At 48.3% G+C, this 16,450-nt stretch overlaps 6 protein-coding genes across 6 annotated transcripts; 2 read left to right on the top strand and 4 right to left on the bottom strand.

Moving 5' to 3' along the window:
• Window positions 1–379: 379 nt before the first annotated feature.
• Window positions 380–3,624, bottom strand: FSUBG_8365 (uncharacterized protein; the record flags this gene model as incomplete). The annotated part of the gene is made up of 6 exons (XM_036686766.1): window positions 380–1,424; window positions 1,509–1,604; window positions 1,658–2,030; window positions 2,126–3,095; window positions 3,159–3,241; window positions 3,297–3,624. 6 exons carry the CDS (start codon window positions 3,622–3,624, stop codon window positions 380–382), a joined length of 2,895 nt encoding a protein of 964 aa, XP_036536112.1.
• Window positions 3,625–5,830: 2,206 nt separating this feature from the next.
• Window positions 5,831–6,307, top strand: FSUBG_8364 (uncharacterized protein; the record flags this gene model as incomplete). The annotated part of the gene is made up of 1 exon (XM_036686765.1): window positions 5,831–6,307. One exon carries the CDS (start codon window positions 5,831–5,833, stop codon window positions 6,305–6,307), a length of 477 nt encoding a protein of 158 aa, XP_036536111.1.
• A 354-nt stretch (window positions 6,308–6,661) lies between these two features.
• On the bottom strand, window positions 6,662–8,382 carry FSUBG_8363 (uncharacterized protein; the record flags this gene model as incomplete). The annotated part of the gene is made up of 2 exons (XM_036686764.1): window positions 6,662–7,449; window positions 7,503–8,382. The coding sequence occupies 2 exons, from the start codon at window positions 8,380–8,382 to the stop codon at window positions 6,662–6,664; spliced, it is 1,668 nt and encodes a 555-aa protein (XP_036536110.1).
• Window positions 8,383–10,235: 1,853 nt separating this feature from the next.
• On the bottom strand, window positions 10,236–11,139 carry FSUBG_8362 (uncharacterized protein; the record flags this gene model as incomplete). Its single annotated transcript, XM_036686763.1, has 2 exons — window positions 10,236–11,011; window positions 11,070–11,139. 2 exons carry the CDS (start codon window positions 11,137–11,139, stop codon window positions 10,236–10,238), a joined length of 846 nt encoding a protein of 281 aa, XP_036536109.1.
• Window positions 11,140–12,916: 1,777 nt separating this feature from the next.
• FSUBG_8361 (pectate lyase) lies at window positions 12,917–13,711 on the top strand (the record flags this gene model as incomplete). The annotated part of the gene is made up of 3 exons (XM_036686762.1): window positions 12,917–13,115; window positions 13,170–13,561; window positions 13,607–13,711. 3 exons carry the CDS (start codon window positions 12,917–12,919, stop codon window positions 13,709–13,711), a joined length of 696 nt encoding a protein of 231 aa, XP_036536108.1.
• A 525-nt stretch (window positions 13,712–14,236) lies between these two features.
• Window positions 14,237–16,297, bottom strand: FSUBG_8360 (uncharacterized protein; the record flags this gene model as incomplete). Its single annotated transcript, XM_036686761.1, has 1 exon — window positions 14,237–16,297. One exon carries the CDS (start codon window positions 16,295–16,297, stop codon window positions 14,237–14,239), a length of 2,061 nt encoding a protein of 686 aa, XP_036536107.1.
• Between the last annotated feature and the right edge of the window lie 153 nt (window positions 16,298–16,450).

The raw sequence follows: 16,450 nt of genomic DNA, 5'->3' as shown, positions 1-16,450 counted from the left end.
ATTGTATCCGAAGGTTTGACGAGGTGGTATTCGGTATAAGTGATAAACCAATCGCATGTGCATCTTGTGCATGTTCACATCCGACAAGGACGGCACAGCGGCTATGTTCAGCGGATCAGCACTACCGTCCACTGGAACTGCCTCTCACTCACAACACGCCCAATGGATCAGCCACAATTCAACTTGACTCATTAGGAAAACAACAACGTATCACTATTTTCTCATTTAATTCATCTAAAATCAGGTGCTTTTCTTTCTCGAGTTCCCTGCTAGGGGTAATTGTGGAAGCTTCAGTCGCAATCGCTCACTAATGTCTGTCTCAATCTCATCGTCCCGTCCAAGACCGTATCTACACAGTAGCTTGCTTCACCAAACCAACCTAAGCGGCGCTTGTCTTTTGCTTCTTCGCGCCACCCTCATCATCATCGCCAGCCTTGCGCTTCGAGCTAGTCTCATCAACCTGATCTGACTCCTCATCTCCATCTGCCTCAGCATCAACGCCGGGGTCTTGTTCCACAGCCTGACTCTCCGCATCATCAGACCAAGCGCTGACCTCACCCCGAGCTCTGGCCTCAACACCAAGACGCAACTGTTCATTCCGTTCGTGATAGCTATCATCTCCATATACATAAGCATGTTCCAGTTGGTGGCATATGAAGCCTATCGAATGCTCAAATGCCAAGAGACAGTTTTCCCTCAACCTTTCCGGCGTGTAGCTCAGTTGGACCTCAAGCCTATCAATTCCCTTTTCAAAGTCAGAGTCAATGACCCTTAAAAAGCGAAAGCAGCCTGCGACAAGGACCTCTTCGCTATCAGCCCAGAACTCCTTGTCCTTGGGGAAGTTGAGCATCAGCTTGGCAGCGATGGAGAAGACATGACCCAGGCGAGGGGCGATGCCATCGTGATGTGTCATGGAGCCCCCGTCGTAGTCTTGCCTTCCCATGTCATGCATGACTACCCAAGCATAGCGGTTGAATCCCTGATGCCACGCAGTTTTGATCATCTCAAAGATGCAAACCTCACGGACAGCACCTGTCATCCATTCATGGAGGTTGATGTCCTTCGACAGCTGTATTGCCCATTTGGTGCAGCAAATCCTCTCAATTTCATCATGGTGGCTGCAGCGAAGCTTGAGTATGTGAACCATTGCTGGTTCTCTGAAGTTCAGCCTGTTCTTGACCATGTGGTTTATGGTCCGAAGAAGACGCTCTGGCTCAAGCGGCCAATCCAAGATCAGAGCTTTGGAGCAGCACTTTTGCATATCCGCATGCATCACCTTGGTGTCGACATTAGCTACAAATATCTCCAGGCCAGAGTGAGGGTTGTTCCATTCTCGAATGATACGACTAGTCTCAACTGCCCCATCCGAAGAGCGGACAGTGCCGACATCGAATCCGGCCGTGACAAACAGGGCAACAAGAATACTATGATATGTGAGTACATTCCCCATCAGGGTACACAGTTCCAAGCACGCATGCTCCCATAGGGACAATCGATACGTAACTTACCACTGGATCCACGAGTCTTCGACATACACAAGAAGTCGTTCCTTTTTGTCCTTGCAGTACTTGATAGCCAAATCTAGCGCTCGCGTCATGATGGGACTGTGGAAGAGAAGCCAGCCGATCGTGACAGCCCTGCTGCCCAGTGCACTTACACTCCTGTCCAATCGGTTCTGCATGTAGAACAGATGAACACCACAGCTTTCATCATTGTAGACCATGTCGTACACTTGACCATGGTGATCACATCGGGGCTGGTATCGTCCTCAATCTGTGACCTTGGAACGTTCGGATCCTTGAGTCTCTTGATGAAAGGCTTATCGGACTTCAGAGTAGAGTTATTGCGCCAATCGAAGCAGGTCAAGAGTGCCTTGCGGTGTTCTAGCATCTCTTCATCTGTCTGGTTGCACACCTTTTCCGAGACTTTGGGCATGATCTTGGCAACATGACAAGCAATAGGGTTTTCTTCCTGGAAGTCGCATTCTTCGATGACAATAGTAGGTGGCATATCACCAGTACCTGGTGTCGCTAAACTCACAGCGCGTTAGCAGCATGACAATCAAGGGCGCAATTTCAAGCATGAGTGTTCGAAACGGCCACTGGGATGCAAGAAGTACACTTACAATCAACCTGATGTCTCATTAGGGCGGGAATATTGGGCCCTTGGAGAGAGAAGGTGACCTGCGTTTCGGTCTCACGAGCTCTCTTGAGGAGTTTGTCGAAGTCCGGCTGAGCATGGAGTTTCTTGGCACGAGTGACTTCAAACTTCAGCTCCCATTCAAGAAGTGGATGCATTTCAGGTCTGTGCAGCTCCCTTTGGCGCGCAGCAATCCTTCGTTTAGGGCGCGTAGTTGTCGAGGACTCTACCAAGATTGTGTTGATCTTGACCGTGTCGAGCCCTTTAATCGGCTGCGGCTCACCTAGAGCTTCAGGTGCATCCCCATCCACGAAAGACGTCTGTTGATCAGAATGGGTGTTAGCCATAGAGTTGCCGGACTCGCCATCTGACAGTGGCGCAGTAGTAACCTTAGGTAGGCCTGGATTCATTGTTGGGGAGGTAGGACAGTGATAACCTGGAACCTCAGCATTAGAAGAACTCGTTGGGGCAGTCTTTGTGATCCATTTCGATGCGCTTCGTCGTTTGAGCAAGTAGTAGAAAAGTAAAACCGCGCGGTAGAGGTCTTCCATGGAGAAGAGTCCAGCGACAGCGGGCGCCGTGCCACCTCCAATTGTTTCGGGTGTCGGAAACCGATGAGCGTAGGCGCCTTGATCTCTGGTGTAGATGCGATCAGGGTCCCAATCCTGAGGGGCGAAAAGAAGTATCTGAACAGCATGTGCTAGGATAAACGCGTGAGGCGAGATGTTGCCTGGCTCGCCAGGCATAGAAACGGTTTGGTTGACCGCAAGGATAAAGGTTGGCTTCGTGCAAAGCTGTGCGACATTGTTGACGAACTGCCGAACGTTTTCATCCTTGTGATAAGTACTCAAAACTTTGATTGGCTCAATACCATCAATGTCGAGCATGCGATGTTCGTATCGATCCTTGCTTTGGAAGAAGTCGAGATATCGTGTCTTGGGTGGTTCAATGAGATTCTGAAAGTCTCGGTCGGCTTGACTCGCTTAACGCATGGTCTTCTAAACCTGCGAAGAATTTACGCCGTCGTGGCTGTTGAAGTAGGAATCGGGCACCAGGAAGTAGTTCTGCGTAACAAAGGCAGCCTGGTAAACGATATCTGGGACTGCCGAAGAACGATTAGCATGAAAATCGATGATGCAGAGGTGTAAGAAGCTTACCGATGACATCAATGTAGGAGCTGAGCTCCTTGATGCTCTTAAAGGCGCAGTACTGAGCAAGGTGATTGGGATCCTTCATCTCAACAGTCCACACCTTGTTGATCAGGATACCCATCTTTCTCTGAACTTCAAGTTTGGGATCGCTCAGATCATGGACTCCAGCTTGCGTGTATTTGATGTGAGAGTAGTCGCAGTATTTCTTAATCCAACTTGGAAAGGAGATCCTGCGGTCATGTGCATGCTCCTTGTCTTTGTTGAACAGGCGCATCAAGCTGATGAAATGATCATCGCCATCGGAGGAACAAGAGTTGCTTAGACCTCTCGCCATTTTCAAAGATGAAGTGGGTTCCGGTTCACAGAATTGCAGTAGCCCGGAGGCAAGAGTGTGGTGCCGAGTCAAGATAATCCCGAGCACCTCTGCTTGGATCTTCGAGAATTGGCTGAAGTAGAAAGGGCAAAGAGATCGGGATAACGTTTCCGAGCACGGCTGCTTGGAATTGCTCGATTCAATAGTAAATTCTTGCTAAATACTTCCTTAGTTAGCGAGGGCCGCTGTAACAAGCAATTCCAGGCAGGTCTCCTTGAAAGGGGTTGGCCGGTCACGATTCCAAGCAGGCTTGCGTGAGTCTTGACCTTCAGCAGCGAAAGAGAAGGCAAGGATAAAGGAAGAAGAAAGGAAAGGGAACTTCAGATTAAGGAGAAGAGACTATATACCCAGCTGTGGTCACGTGAGAGCATGCCGTTGTTGGTTGTCTTTAGAAAGCGAGGGTATCACGATTGGTCGATGATGCGCGAGGGTTCAAGGTCTCTGCTTTTGAGGTAAATTACGCAGACCTATCAATAGAATTAGTCCAAACCGCACCCATAATCGATTTCCCCATTGTGAAATGGCTTTTAATAGTCCTCATGAATTTTTCGAACCGGTCATTGTTCTTCTTCGACCTCAGAGGCCCGTCTTGTTATTGGATCTAATCCTGCACGTCAGTACTGATTGCGAATTGCCTAACAGTAACGCATACCAACCGGTAACCTAACTAGCTTTAAAGAGAAAATAGTTATGAATACATTCATACTTCAGGAAATGACTGAAGATTCCGGTTTCCTGATCGTTTGAACAGGTCGATACCAAAGAAGCTTGCCGCAACCGCCGACGGCAGAAGACGATAAGCAGTACAGCGATGACTCCCTCAGGGTACTGCAGTCCCTTAGCTCAAGAGAAATATGGATGCGAGCAAAATTGTCTTGTCGAACGACAGACTTGAAGGCGAGGTTCTTCGCAATTCCGTCGCGCGGTCTGCAGATCCGAGGTCGGTTATTTTGACCATCATATGATTCGCCTCGGTAAATAAGGACTTTATCCGCACCATGTATGAAGTGTGTACGCTGTCGACTGAGAGATAAATCTTGTCGTATTCCGGAGGGCTCCTGGATTGATTGCCACCTTGTAGCGAGTACTCCGTCACCTTTGATCCAAGATCGCTTAGGGAAAGGCCCCGGATCTCGTAGAGTAGCTGCATCTTGTGTCACTCTTAAGTACTCTTGGGATTTGATTACTTGAATCAACATTGATGAATTTGCGCCGACTTCTTGTACAAAGTTCTGCTGCCGTAGTTCCATGTCAGCTCCAAGGCTCCTTAGTTGAAATCCTCGTAGATTGAGAAATACAAAAGAACGAAGGGCACATCAATGATTTTGCAAAGGCTGCATCGGAAGTCAGCTGGCAATTGCTGAATTGGGAAGAAACAGACAACAGTAAGAAATATGATATGACACTTCACGTGCCATCCAACTCGTTCTTTGGACTCTTCCAGACTCAATCTTGGGGCAGTGGTGTTAAGATACCCCGCAGTTCTCCGCGTTCGTCTCCTGATATGAGCACTCGGCTGACAACTGTTCGCATTTCCCGTTATAGCCGTTACTCTGGGGTAAGTCCCCAGTCAGAAATGTCAATCTTCATGAAAATCAGACAGCGTAAGTTTATCTCCTACGAGATCATCAAAATTAGTGAGACGAGATTGGAAGTACATCTTCTTCAAGCTATCACACATGCCAAATGGCTCAAGTGTACTCAATTGATAGCTCGCATAACGTTCGCTAGATTTTGGGTCACATTCCTCCTCGGCTTCATCTTCTGTTCACGCACCCGGAAACCTCCGGATGATGTTGGGTGACAATCGCAGAACTTTAGTAAGCCAAAGCGCAAACCTGAATTGATCGTGTGATGTGATACTCTTCTTGTATTAGCCAAAAGTCTACGGAATCGATGGAAAGGGAAGCACGTAGGTGGCTCCATAATTCGACGTAACATCTTGTAATTGCGCATAAGTATCGAGTGATGTCCGGCAATCTCTCGGGAACTGGATTTCTTTTATTCTCTGCATGTCACCACTCACACTCAGTGCTACATATTAATTCTTGAACAGAGTCTCTAATTTGTGACTGCAATTAAAGACACTTCTCATCCATCACTTCTCATAGCCGTCACCAACTCAATCATATAATCTGCCAGCTCAAGATACCACTCAGCATTAATCATGGCATGGGACCTGGAGATCGGAACACCTTGCTGGGTCGCAACTGGTGACGTCGAGATGCACAGACAGAGCGTCACCCCTCGTCGAGCTACCCCCAAGTACTTCCAAATCCCAGACAAGATCGACATGCCTGGAGCAATATACGACGACCTTATTGAAGATGTTCGAGAAGGCCTGGAGGAGATCTTCGAACACCCAGGCTCCCGTGCACCATTCATACCGGGGTATCAAGATCGTGCCGATGCGATCGCTCGTGCGAAGCTGTTGCGCGAACACGGCCAGAAATGCCCGAATGTCATGATGGTGCATCTCAGGCCTCCCTCTGGAGTCATTTCTCATCGAGAGTTGAATGTTTATGCGCGCAAGGTTGCTTACAATGGACAGGGATTGAGGGTGGCGAAGAAGAAGGTTTATGTAATCTGTGAGCCTTTTACCAAGAGGAACATTGATCGAGTTGAGCCAGTTCAGTTTGAGTGATGAGGTATTGAGTCGGAAACTTGGTGTGGCGTGGATGGGACGGGCATTTCTTTTGGTTGAGGTTTGTTCGTAACATGGCACTCTTTGACAGATTGTACTGAGGGCTTGGTCTGTTGAGACTATAACATATCAGGTCATGGTGATACCGATGAGATTAAGGGCGGATCATTTTATTTACGGCTATGATTCTATCATACGAAGTTGTTCATATCGTGCTAAACCCTTGTGATTCCCGCCCATAGCAGACCAAGATGTCACTCAGAAGATTGTGTCTGCGTCCAAGAAGAATTCCCATGTCTCCCGCCGTTACCCCATCACTGTCTGACGTCGAAAGTAGTCGTCCATGAAGATGATTTACTGGCGAAAAAGCACCTCAGCCTCCGACAACAGAATTTCCTTGGCCTGCACAGCACCTGTGATACAAGTCACCTTGATAGACGCCTCAAATTGGGCGAAGTCGACATTTCCATAGGAATGGATCCAATCATGAACACTCGAGAAGATTTGGGCGGCGTCAAAATTGTGTCCAATGCCTTCGAAGATCAAGGGTTGCTTATCCGGATTAACGGTGATTCGTTCGACGGAGATCTCATCCAGCGGATTCCGATCATAAATCAGCCAGACAGGATGTCCAGGCGTAACAGCATCAATAACAAGGACATAGTCAGTGTCAAGGAAGATCTCGCTTATCTTTGCATTCGATTTCGTGTGCAACTGCCCGACAGGCAATACTAGAGAAGGAAGAGGTTGGCCGGAAACTGATGGTTTGAAGATAGGATGGACCTGAAGTGAAATTAGTAAAGGATAGGGGTCCAAGTCCTCAGACATGGTCTGAGATGAAGAGTCATGCCGAGGGAGCTCCTCCGTGAACAGTGCTCCAACATCTGGTATAATAGCAAGGGTATCTATATTACTATCAGTAATAAGATCGAATCGGCCCTGAAAATAAAAGGCCATGTTCAATTGGTGATCAGTTATGGCGAAGGGGTCTGAGAAGTCGACTGTAGCAAGCTGCTCAAGCCATTCCTTTGGTGAAAGACGACGGGTGGTGTTGACCCTGGAAGCCCTGTTCAGGAACGGCTCCAAGCTGTTATCGCAAGCAGTCACTTCCTTGAGTTTCTGCAAGTAGACCGCTGGGTGAACTGAGATAATCCAATTAGCATGGTTCAGCGATATATCGAGGAAAGGTTCTTACCTTTGAAAGGGTCGTCACAAACAGCCGCCTTGATCTCGGCAAAGCGAGCTTCGGAAATCTCGTTGTTTTCCATTGCATCAGTTGCCACTTGCGAATGAGCCTGGCCCAAACACTCAGTGACGTACGCCAATGTTGCCTCCTTGGCCTTTACGAAACCGAGGAGACCGGTCGCCTTGACAGACTCCTGAAGCTGATTGAAGTTGAGATTTCCGTAGGACTCGAGCCAGTGGTCAATACTGGGCGGGATCTGAGCAGCGTCAAAGTTCTTCTCAACTCCCTTGAAGACCGGGTCACACGTCTCTGGGTCAAGGTAGCCTCGTTCGTCCCTCAAACCTCCCAGCCGATCCCAGATCAGCCAGACAGGATGCCCAGGCGCAATAGCATCAACGACGAGGACATAGTCAGTATCGTGTGTATATGGGATACCACTTGAGGTCTCGTATTTCAAGCGCAACTGTCCAATGGGTAGCACCACAGAAGGAAGTGATAGTTTGGGGACTTCTCCATCTGCGAGAACTGGTCGCACCTTGCTTTTGCCGACAAATTCAAGCGTCAGTAGGCCTGGATGGGAGCTGTCGCGATCTACAACTGATGTGCGATCCTTGCTCATAGCTCCAGGCCATGGCGAAACACTAAAGGCGTCTTTACCAGTGCACAGAACGAATTCTGGTACGTTATCCTGGATCAAGGCCAATCGGTGGCCGATAACAGAGGCAGGGTCTGCAAAGTCCAGTGTAGTAAGCTTCTCAAGCCATTCCTTCGGTGTCTGACGCGGAGATGTAATATCAAGGTCGTCGGCGCTGTCTATCATTTCTTCTTTCACAATCTTGATGCAATTGGCGGCGGAAGAAGTGTCATCATGAATCTTGTCGCCCTCCATGGTGTCGGCGGTCACTTGCGATCGGGCTTGGTGGAAGAACCTCGACAGCTTGGACAGCAGCGGTAGACGTGTTTCCCTGTGAGAGAATTATTAGTGTTCTCGATTATACTACCACGGCCTTTATGGATGTTCATACCGGGCGTATTGTGAGCACCCAAGCGAGCCCGACAAGTTGTTTGATGATTTTGGTCACCGGTCTGGACCGAATGTCAAGTCGCTTGGTTGATCCTCGTAGCGTTTGAGGCAGGGAAAGGATGAGTTGTCTGTGATAGTGGTCAAAGACTGATGTGGTAGAACGGAAGGAATCCTTCGATGGTGAGAAAAGGATGAAGAGGGGAAGAAAAGGAAAACAGAGAGGAAGAGAAGCATTTATTATCTGGTTCGGCGCTAGTGGACTGTTGCGAGTCACTGCCACTGGCTCCAATGTTGTGCTGCCAGTGTCAAAGTATTCTCTACCGCCTGGCAAGAGAAGTGGGTAAAGGGCACGCAGTGACACTGAGTTACTCCCCTCCGATGGTTCCCTTATGCAGTGCGTACCGGTGTTCACTTGCGGTCGAAGCAACACACTGAGAAACAAAGTCAAAGTGCAGAAAAATCCAAGGGACTTAGTTTCATGGGCCACACGTCGGGGTTTCCAAGACTTTAACTTTCCGTCGAAGGACGATGATGTTCTGCTCATAAAACTGAACAAAGAATCTGCATACTGCAAGACTGGACAAGTGAACTTCTGGTGCTATTTAACCGAGTGAATGGTGTTGTTATTAGCTACCAGCTCGTGGTCTAGGGTGCACCGCCCTACAGTCATAGCCGAAGACTCCTCCAACTGAGGTATCCGGGGTAATACGAAGCGGAGGAAGAGCTATCAGCATTTGAACGTTCCAAGAGACAGAATGTAGCCCAAAGTAAGGTTTCGTGGAACCTGACACTGGTCCGTGTGAACGTGAAGGCAAGGCCTAGACCCTAATGATGCAAAATCTCCAAGTCGAAGGGCCATGTGACGCCGACATTCTCGAACTATTCTTGAAAGACACTACTGCCTCAGTATTCCCGAATACCTTTCCTTCGTTGAAGACATATATAATATTGCAGAGTTCGCGAAAGGCCAAGTTCAGAACGACGCATCCAGGGTGAGATGCCTTTGGTGTACGCTGTTGAACATGATCGTGTACAGAATATAGAATCTAGCATGCCGATGCTCGCGGAAACAAAAATTCTTGATGGTGCACAATGCATGGAAATTAGGAATGCGTTGACATGAGAAAGTGGCCATAACAAAATGTGCTGAGAGAGAAGTTCGCCGGTGAGTGATACGGAAAGCACACAATTGAGAAGGAGGGCTGAGATGTGAGAAGTGCGTGGGCACTGCATCAAGTCGTTGTCCCCAAACGAGCAATTAGTTGAAGGAGACATTCAACTTGCTTTCTCAGGAGCTCTGAATGACCGACTGAAAGGCCTCGAAAGTCACAGACGTCCAAAGAAGGTGTCCTGCTTCGGAGGGGATCAAGCTAAGGCCTACTTGGTGACAAAAGAGCCTCATATGGAGAGTCACAATGTGCCGAATGCTCAATATGTGATTACCAACGTCCAAGGACGTAGAAGTGGCTGAGTGGTGCATGACTAGATCAAGATTCAAGGTGTATTCTCCTAAGTCTCGCCCGAATGTGTGTCCTTCAAAGCCAATTGAATATTTAATTAGAAAAGAGAACACACTTGAATCAATTTGTCCCTAGCTATGGGATGCGCTACGAGGCTTTGCCCTTCAATCGATCGTCCATCAGTGCCTGATCAACATATATCTGACCCTATGACTTTCAGATGTCCTGGAAGAAAGATTGAATCGCCATAGAAACAGCCTATTTGTTCTCCAGAGCAGTGAGATCCTTCGCAGTTGCGTTCATGACCCTGACTTCTCCTACCATCCCTGTCTTCTTGAGCGAATCCAGAAATTCGGCCTCACTGACCTTCCCATATGCTTCGATCCAATCTTTAATGCTTGGGAAAATTTGAGCAGCATCGAAGTTCTTTTCTGACCCCGTAAAGACCAAAGGAGTTCTCTTCGGGTCAGTGACACCCTTGAACTCATAGTCATATCGTTGGTATCGATCGTAGATTAGCCAAACTGCATGTGAAGTCTCAGCAGCATCAACAACGAGGATGTAATCCGTATCGATCAAATTAGGAATGCCGCTCGTGTTGATGTATTTCTTTTGCAGTTGTCCGATGGGCAACACCAGAGAAGGTAGGGGTTGGGATTGGCTGTGCTCTAGGCGAGGAGTGATATGAGACGCGAGCTCAATGCTGAGAGATACCAGGACTGAGTGAGCGATGGGCTTTTTGGTTGGCTTAGGGTGTAAGCTCAAAGCTCCAGGAAATGCTGAGACAGTAAAGGTAAATTCGCTGGCAGCGATTAGATCGAAGTCATCCACGTTATCTGAAGTCAAGGCATAACTCAGGTTGTTGATATCTTCAGGATCTGCGAAATTTGCTGCAGCAAGCTTCTGAAGCCATTCTGTTGGTGACTGGAGCGGGGCTTCGATATCTATATCCGATGCCCTTTTCAAGAAGGGAATCAGGCTGTTGTCCTTGCTGGTTTCTTTGTCTAGCCTCTCATTATAGTTGCCCGGAGATCCTGCCGGCCATGTTAGTAAACAGGACGTGTGGCCAAGTATCAAGAGGGGGCTTCTTACGATCTGAAGGCCGACCAACAACCTGTATAATCTCCTCAAAGCGTTGATCGGAAATCTCGTTGGCAGCCATTGACGTCGTAGGCCAGATGTGTTTTCGCAGTGAAACTTGTGGCTGAGAGATCAAATCAGCACAGAGAACCTCAAACTTAGAAAAGAAATACGAACAAAAAAATGTTCACAGCATCAAGGAAAGGAAAGTAATTTACCCAATCTGTTGCTGTAAGGGAAGTTGAAAGGTAAAAGTCGCTAGCAGGGCGCTGAAGGCCACAGACTGTTGTGAGTACGAGGCCTGTTGTGTGATGAGGGAAGAAGCGAGCTAGGTGCCCAAGTGGGCAGATCACATACAGAAGAGATGTGTGGGCCTCAGGCATACACATCTCAACACAAACCCCTCTGACTCATTGAGGAGATCAGACAGATCATGCGGCTCGTCATACCTAGCCTTGACGACGGAGGAACCACGTAGAAGCACTTGGTAACACAATAAGTTACTGGAACCTTCTTGTCTGCAGAGTTCCGACCGGAGGTCTATGTTACCAGGGTTGAGGATCTCGATTGGGTTTACAAGCTCTTAGGTTTACCTCAGTGCGATAAATGTTCCGGCTCGCAGTCCATGGCGTTCCGAACGCCGACTGGAAGATCCGGGGTGTTGATTGAAGGTACAGCAGGACAAAGTGTCTGGGAGCTCATCAAGACAAGTGATTTCTTGAAGTCTGTCGCTCGGTTATCGCAGTCTGATCATCAGATCATAACATTTCTAGTTTCTGTGAAGCATCAAGCGTACGTACTCTCTTCAACACCTTTTCGAAGACTGGATGGACATGCCGCTCCACATCAAGACAACGAATTCCTAATTTGGGTATCCGTGGTCTGAACTTGAACTTGATGACCTGGAAGCAAATGTGTCGAAGCGATGCCTAAAGAAAGTGATCGAGGTAACCCGTTTGCAAGTGTGATGGAGGAAACCAGCTCCATTGGTGCGGAAGATGAATTCCAATGAAATTGCTTTGCCACAAGGCTACCTGCCACTGTTCCACACTAACTACCTCTTGTTCATGTTCAACTGACGGTGAATGCTTGTACATTTAGGTCCTTTTTGATATCAAGACGATTCCAGCGCCTAATGATCTCCGCTCTTGTTGGCTAGAGGAGTTATAATAGCTGTTCTGTTCGGATGTGACTTCAGAATTGAAGCATCATCGCAAAGCAGCTCATGGGATCCAAGGGTCTTGGGAGAGAAGGTATTAACCTGGCCACTTACATAAAGGGCCTCATAAGCGTACGTGGACTTATAGTCTCTATAAGAGACGATATCTGCCGCAAGTGCGCCTGTCTTCTTCAGCCAAAATCTGCTTGCCGAATAGGAACCTTTGAATGGGATGACACCTGTTTCTCGTGTCCTCATCCGTCACCTATGTTTGCACCACAAAGCCCTTATGTAGCACTCGACTACAGACACCTGCCTAATAGAGAAGCCAGAGCTCCCGGAGCCTCGGAGCCTTTTCAAGCATAAAGACAAGCTTGAGAAACGACTTCCAGCAAGGAATGACTTCCACCAATGGCCGCTTGATGCTGCCACACTCTGTTCTTGGCAACAGCCCCCTTGTTCATGGACATTCGATATGACTGGAGGAAATAATGGCTCTGATCTCTTGGATACCACTTGGATAGTACCCCCGCTTGCAACGCTGGGCATTACATCCATGCACTTACACTTGGCATCATGGCATCTGGGCACATTGACACAGCACTTTGAGAGACAAATGAAAAGTATAAAGGCCCGTGCTATACTTCATTCACATTAACTCACTATTGGTAACAAAAGGCTAGCCTCAATAACACTCATCATGCATTTCCCCAGCGTAATTGCTCTTCTTACAACCCTGCCGTCAGTTCTAGCCTGTAAGGGCTATACTGGGGGTCTTCCGAAGCATACGGGAACCAAATCTCTCGGTTCTCCCCAGTACATCAAGAAGGGCCAGACTTTTGACGCTGGCTGGGTCAAGTATGATCGTGGGGTGAAGTGCACAGGCCAGGCTGAAGGAGGTAAGTGACGATAGCATCAGTAGCGCCTCGGCCATCGCTAACTACATCATTCAGGTGAGAAGGACACGGTTTTTGTCCTTGAAGATGGGGCGAAGCTTAGAAACGTAATTATTGGCGCCAATCAGCGTGAGGGCGTGTACTGCCTTGGATCCTGTACCCTGGAATTTGTGTGGTTTGAGGATGTCTGTGAGGATGCCATCTCAATCAAGGGCGGCGGCACAGCCAATATTATCGGCGGTGGTGCCTATAAAGCTGCCGATAAGATCATCCAGCATAACGGCTGTGGCCATGTGAACATCATCAACTTCTACGCCAATGATTACGGCAAAGTTTACAGGTCTTGCGGTAACTGCAAGGGTAACTGCCGACGGTCAGTGCATATGGAGGGTACTACTGCTGTTAACGGCGGGGAGTTGATGGGCATCAACACCAACCTGGGAGACAAGGTACGAATATTCATCAAGAACTTGACGCGTGGCTAAGTATTACAGGCAACTTACTCTAACAACTGCTATCCCAAGGTCCAATGCCAGGGCTACAATGGTTGTGATAAGGGCAACGGCGCTTGTGAGCCTACAAAGGCTGGCCTTTGCTAAGCGGATGAGCAGCCGCCTCCAAATAGTGCCTTTTGTGGGTTTCTACCGAACCTTGACATCGGAAATATTGACTAAAGATTACAAGAACCTCGCCAGCGGATGGAAAGGTGCTAGCTGATGATCTTCTGATATGGATTTATCATATAACATGAATTGATACTCCACGATTTAATCTTTCTTTTCCATGTTCCTACAGAGTGATCTTGACTTTGACACGTCTTCAGCCATGTTAGCCTCCCCTACCTGAGCACTACGACAGTATTTCGTGATAATTTAACAGCATTCGCAAGGAGCTGATAGAATAATAATACTCTTTTTTTATTTAATTTTCTAGGGTTTTTAGACAGGTAAAATACTCATACCAAGGCAACGCAAGCATCTATCCCGGGAGTGAAAGCCCTGGGCCCTCATGCAGCCCAAGCCTCCCAATGAAATCGATCACAAACAGTCCATACAACCTAGGGTTTTTAGGATTAGGCATCTCATACTTCATAAGATCCCACCCTCCCTTTGAGCATAATTCTCTCATGTCTGACGGAGATAGTAGTGGCAAGGCTCAGATAGATCATCCAAATAGTCAAGAGACCTACGTCCAGTCAAAGTGTACCACACACTCTTCCATGTGTTCAACAATTGGTGTTTCCAGCTAGGGTGCTCCGGGTGTACTTGTTCCACTTTGATCCATCCAGTTGGGGGAGTGGTTCCCTGTCGGATGACTCGGAGCTTTGCCACAAACCTCGGCGTATGGTCTTCGTAAAGGGCTTCGCGGCCATTCTCTCCAAAGGGTCCCTTGACAAGGGGTTCGACTTCCTTCCATGAAAGAGGGGCAAAATATACGTCCCTGGTCTCTTCAAAGTACTGGAAGCTGGCCCAATAGCCCCCAATAGCCCCCGGACTGCGCTCGTATCCCCATTTACCCACGTATGGTATGGCTTCGTCGAGAATAGGATCATTCGGATGCATGGATGGTTTCTCTGAGCCGTTGAAGTGACTGTCATGGAATTGTCCTTCTTTTTGGGGTACTGGGTACAGACCGGTGTTGAATTGCCATTTGATACCAGTATGAGCAGCACCTGATACGTCAGTCTGAGGTCTGACGCGTGGAAGATCCTCTATCATCCAACTCTCAGCTACGCTGGGGAATATGACAGAGAACTCGTCGAGCTTTGGGAGCTTCTCAAGGTCTAATGCTTCGCCGACAGGGTCTTCTAATGGCCACATAGGATCTCTGTCAGTGGCACAGCTCTTGGGGATTACCTTCGAAATCGAGAGTAGTTTTCGTACGGGAAGAGTAGCTGGACCATTGGTGGTGATAAAATCTGGAAGATTCATGTCGAAGACCCGCAGCGTGTCAATGTCCAGGTTCATGCGAAATGCAACTTGCTGACCGACAACTCCCTCGACGTTCTGCTCCGCGATTGCCAACTTATACGTCATTCGTGATGACAACTTGAGTGCCAGCATGGAATCCTCCCATGTCGACTGCACTCTTGAATACCTTCGCCGTGGTATGGGTCGATTTAAAAGGGTTGGTGTGACTTGAGGGGAGCTCGCAAGCTCAACAATCCGGAATTGTAGTTCTCTTGGGAGTCTCATAATGAAAGAGCGGTCAGCTTCTGGAACTTTGCTATCTTTAACCCAAGGGGGCTCAGACCGGCCCACGGAATATCCCAACCACTGACCATCAGCTTGAGGAGGAATTGTACGGAGAAGATTCTTGTATCGGCGCTCCTCCATTTCGTCATATGTCTGACTGAAAAGAAATTCTTGTAGAATCAGAGCCCGATACAAATCATCGAGAGTGTACTCACCAAACGCTTTCTCATCATCCGAGTTTGGCGAGGGAAACTTGAGTGGGAAGCGGCGGGCATATCGACCAGTTGACTTGTAGGATCCATCCGCACGCCAATAGACTGGAGCAAAGAGCATGATTTGCACAGCATGAGCAAGTATAAATAACTCTTCGCAAAATTCGTCGTCAAAATCGGATACAGTTCCAGGACTGATCGGGACATACGTCGGGATCAGCTTCGGTTCGGTAAGAAGTGTAGCCAAAGTCGAGAGCCATTCGCGCACGGCAGCGTTCTCACGAAAGAACCTAAGCAGATAATTCGGCTTGTCGTTAGAACTGCTTGTACCCCAGTATGTTTGTGACTGCTGAATGACATCACCCAGAACTTGACTCTGAATATGGTCAATGAGATCTTGGTTCTGTGTATTAGGATGCAAGGCGTATGGGGTATTAGAATACGCGTCGATACTATCCCTGTAGCTCGCGCCATATCCGTTTAAGACATAATTGGCTGGTCCAACGATATCTGGTACAACAACTTGCACATACGAGAGGAAGTCTGCCTCGCTTGCGAAAGACAAATATTTGGCAGCACACGTCACAGATATTCTTTTCTTGGACTTTTCGGTTCGAGTTTCCAACACCCGCAGGCCTGCTGGTACGCGTCCTGTCCCAGTCCATGGTATCTTGTTGCTTGGAGGGTGCACGATAGAGTAGTCGGCATTGCGATGCCACTTCGCAAGGTCCCGGTTCTGGCGGGCAATGCTGCCATATTCCGCTATCTCTGTATCCATCCTGTCGATGTTCCGCGTCAAGAATGTGGATAGGATGTGCTGGGCGAGCAGCTTCCGAGTAAGGGCACTGAACGCTTAACGGTTAGCTTGGGACCACCAGTGCCGACTTCGTTACGGGGTCGTACCTAATGCGAGTGACAAGAGCCCAGGATA

Source organism: Fusarium subglutinans (genome assembly GCF_013396075.1).
Source record: "Fusarium subglutinans strain NRRL 66333 chromosome Unknown NRRL66333_c0000114, whole genome shotgun sequence".
Lineage (NCBI taxonomy): Eukaryota > Fungi > Ascomycota > Sordariomycetes > Hypocreales > Nectriaceae > Fusarium > Fusarium subglutinans.
The sequence above is the reverse complement of the archived record's forward strand: the minus strand, read 5'-3'. Positions and strand labels throughout refer to the sequence as shown.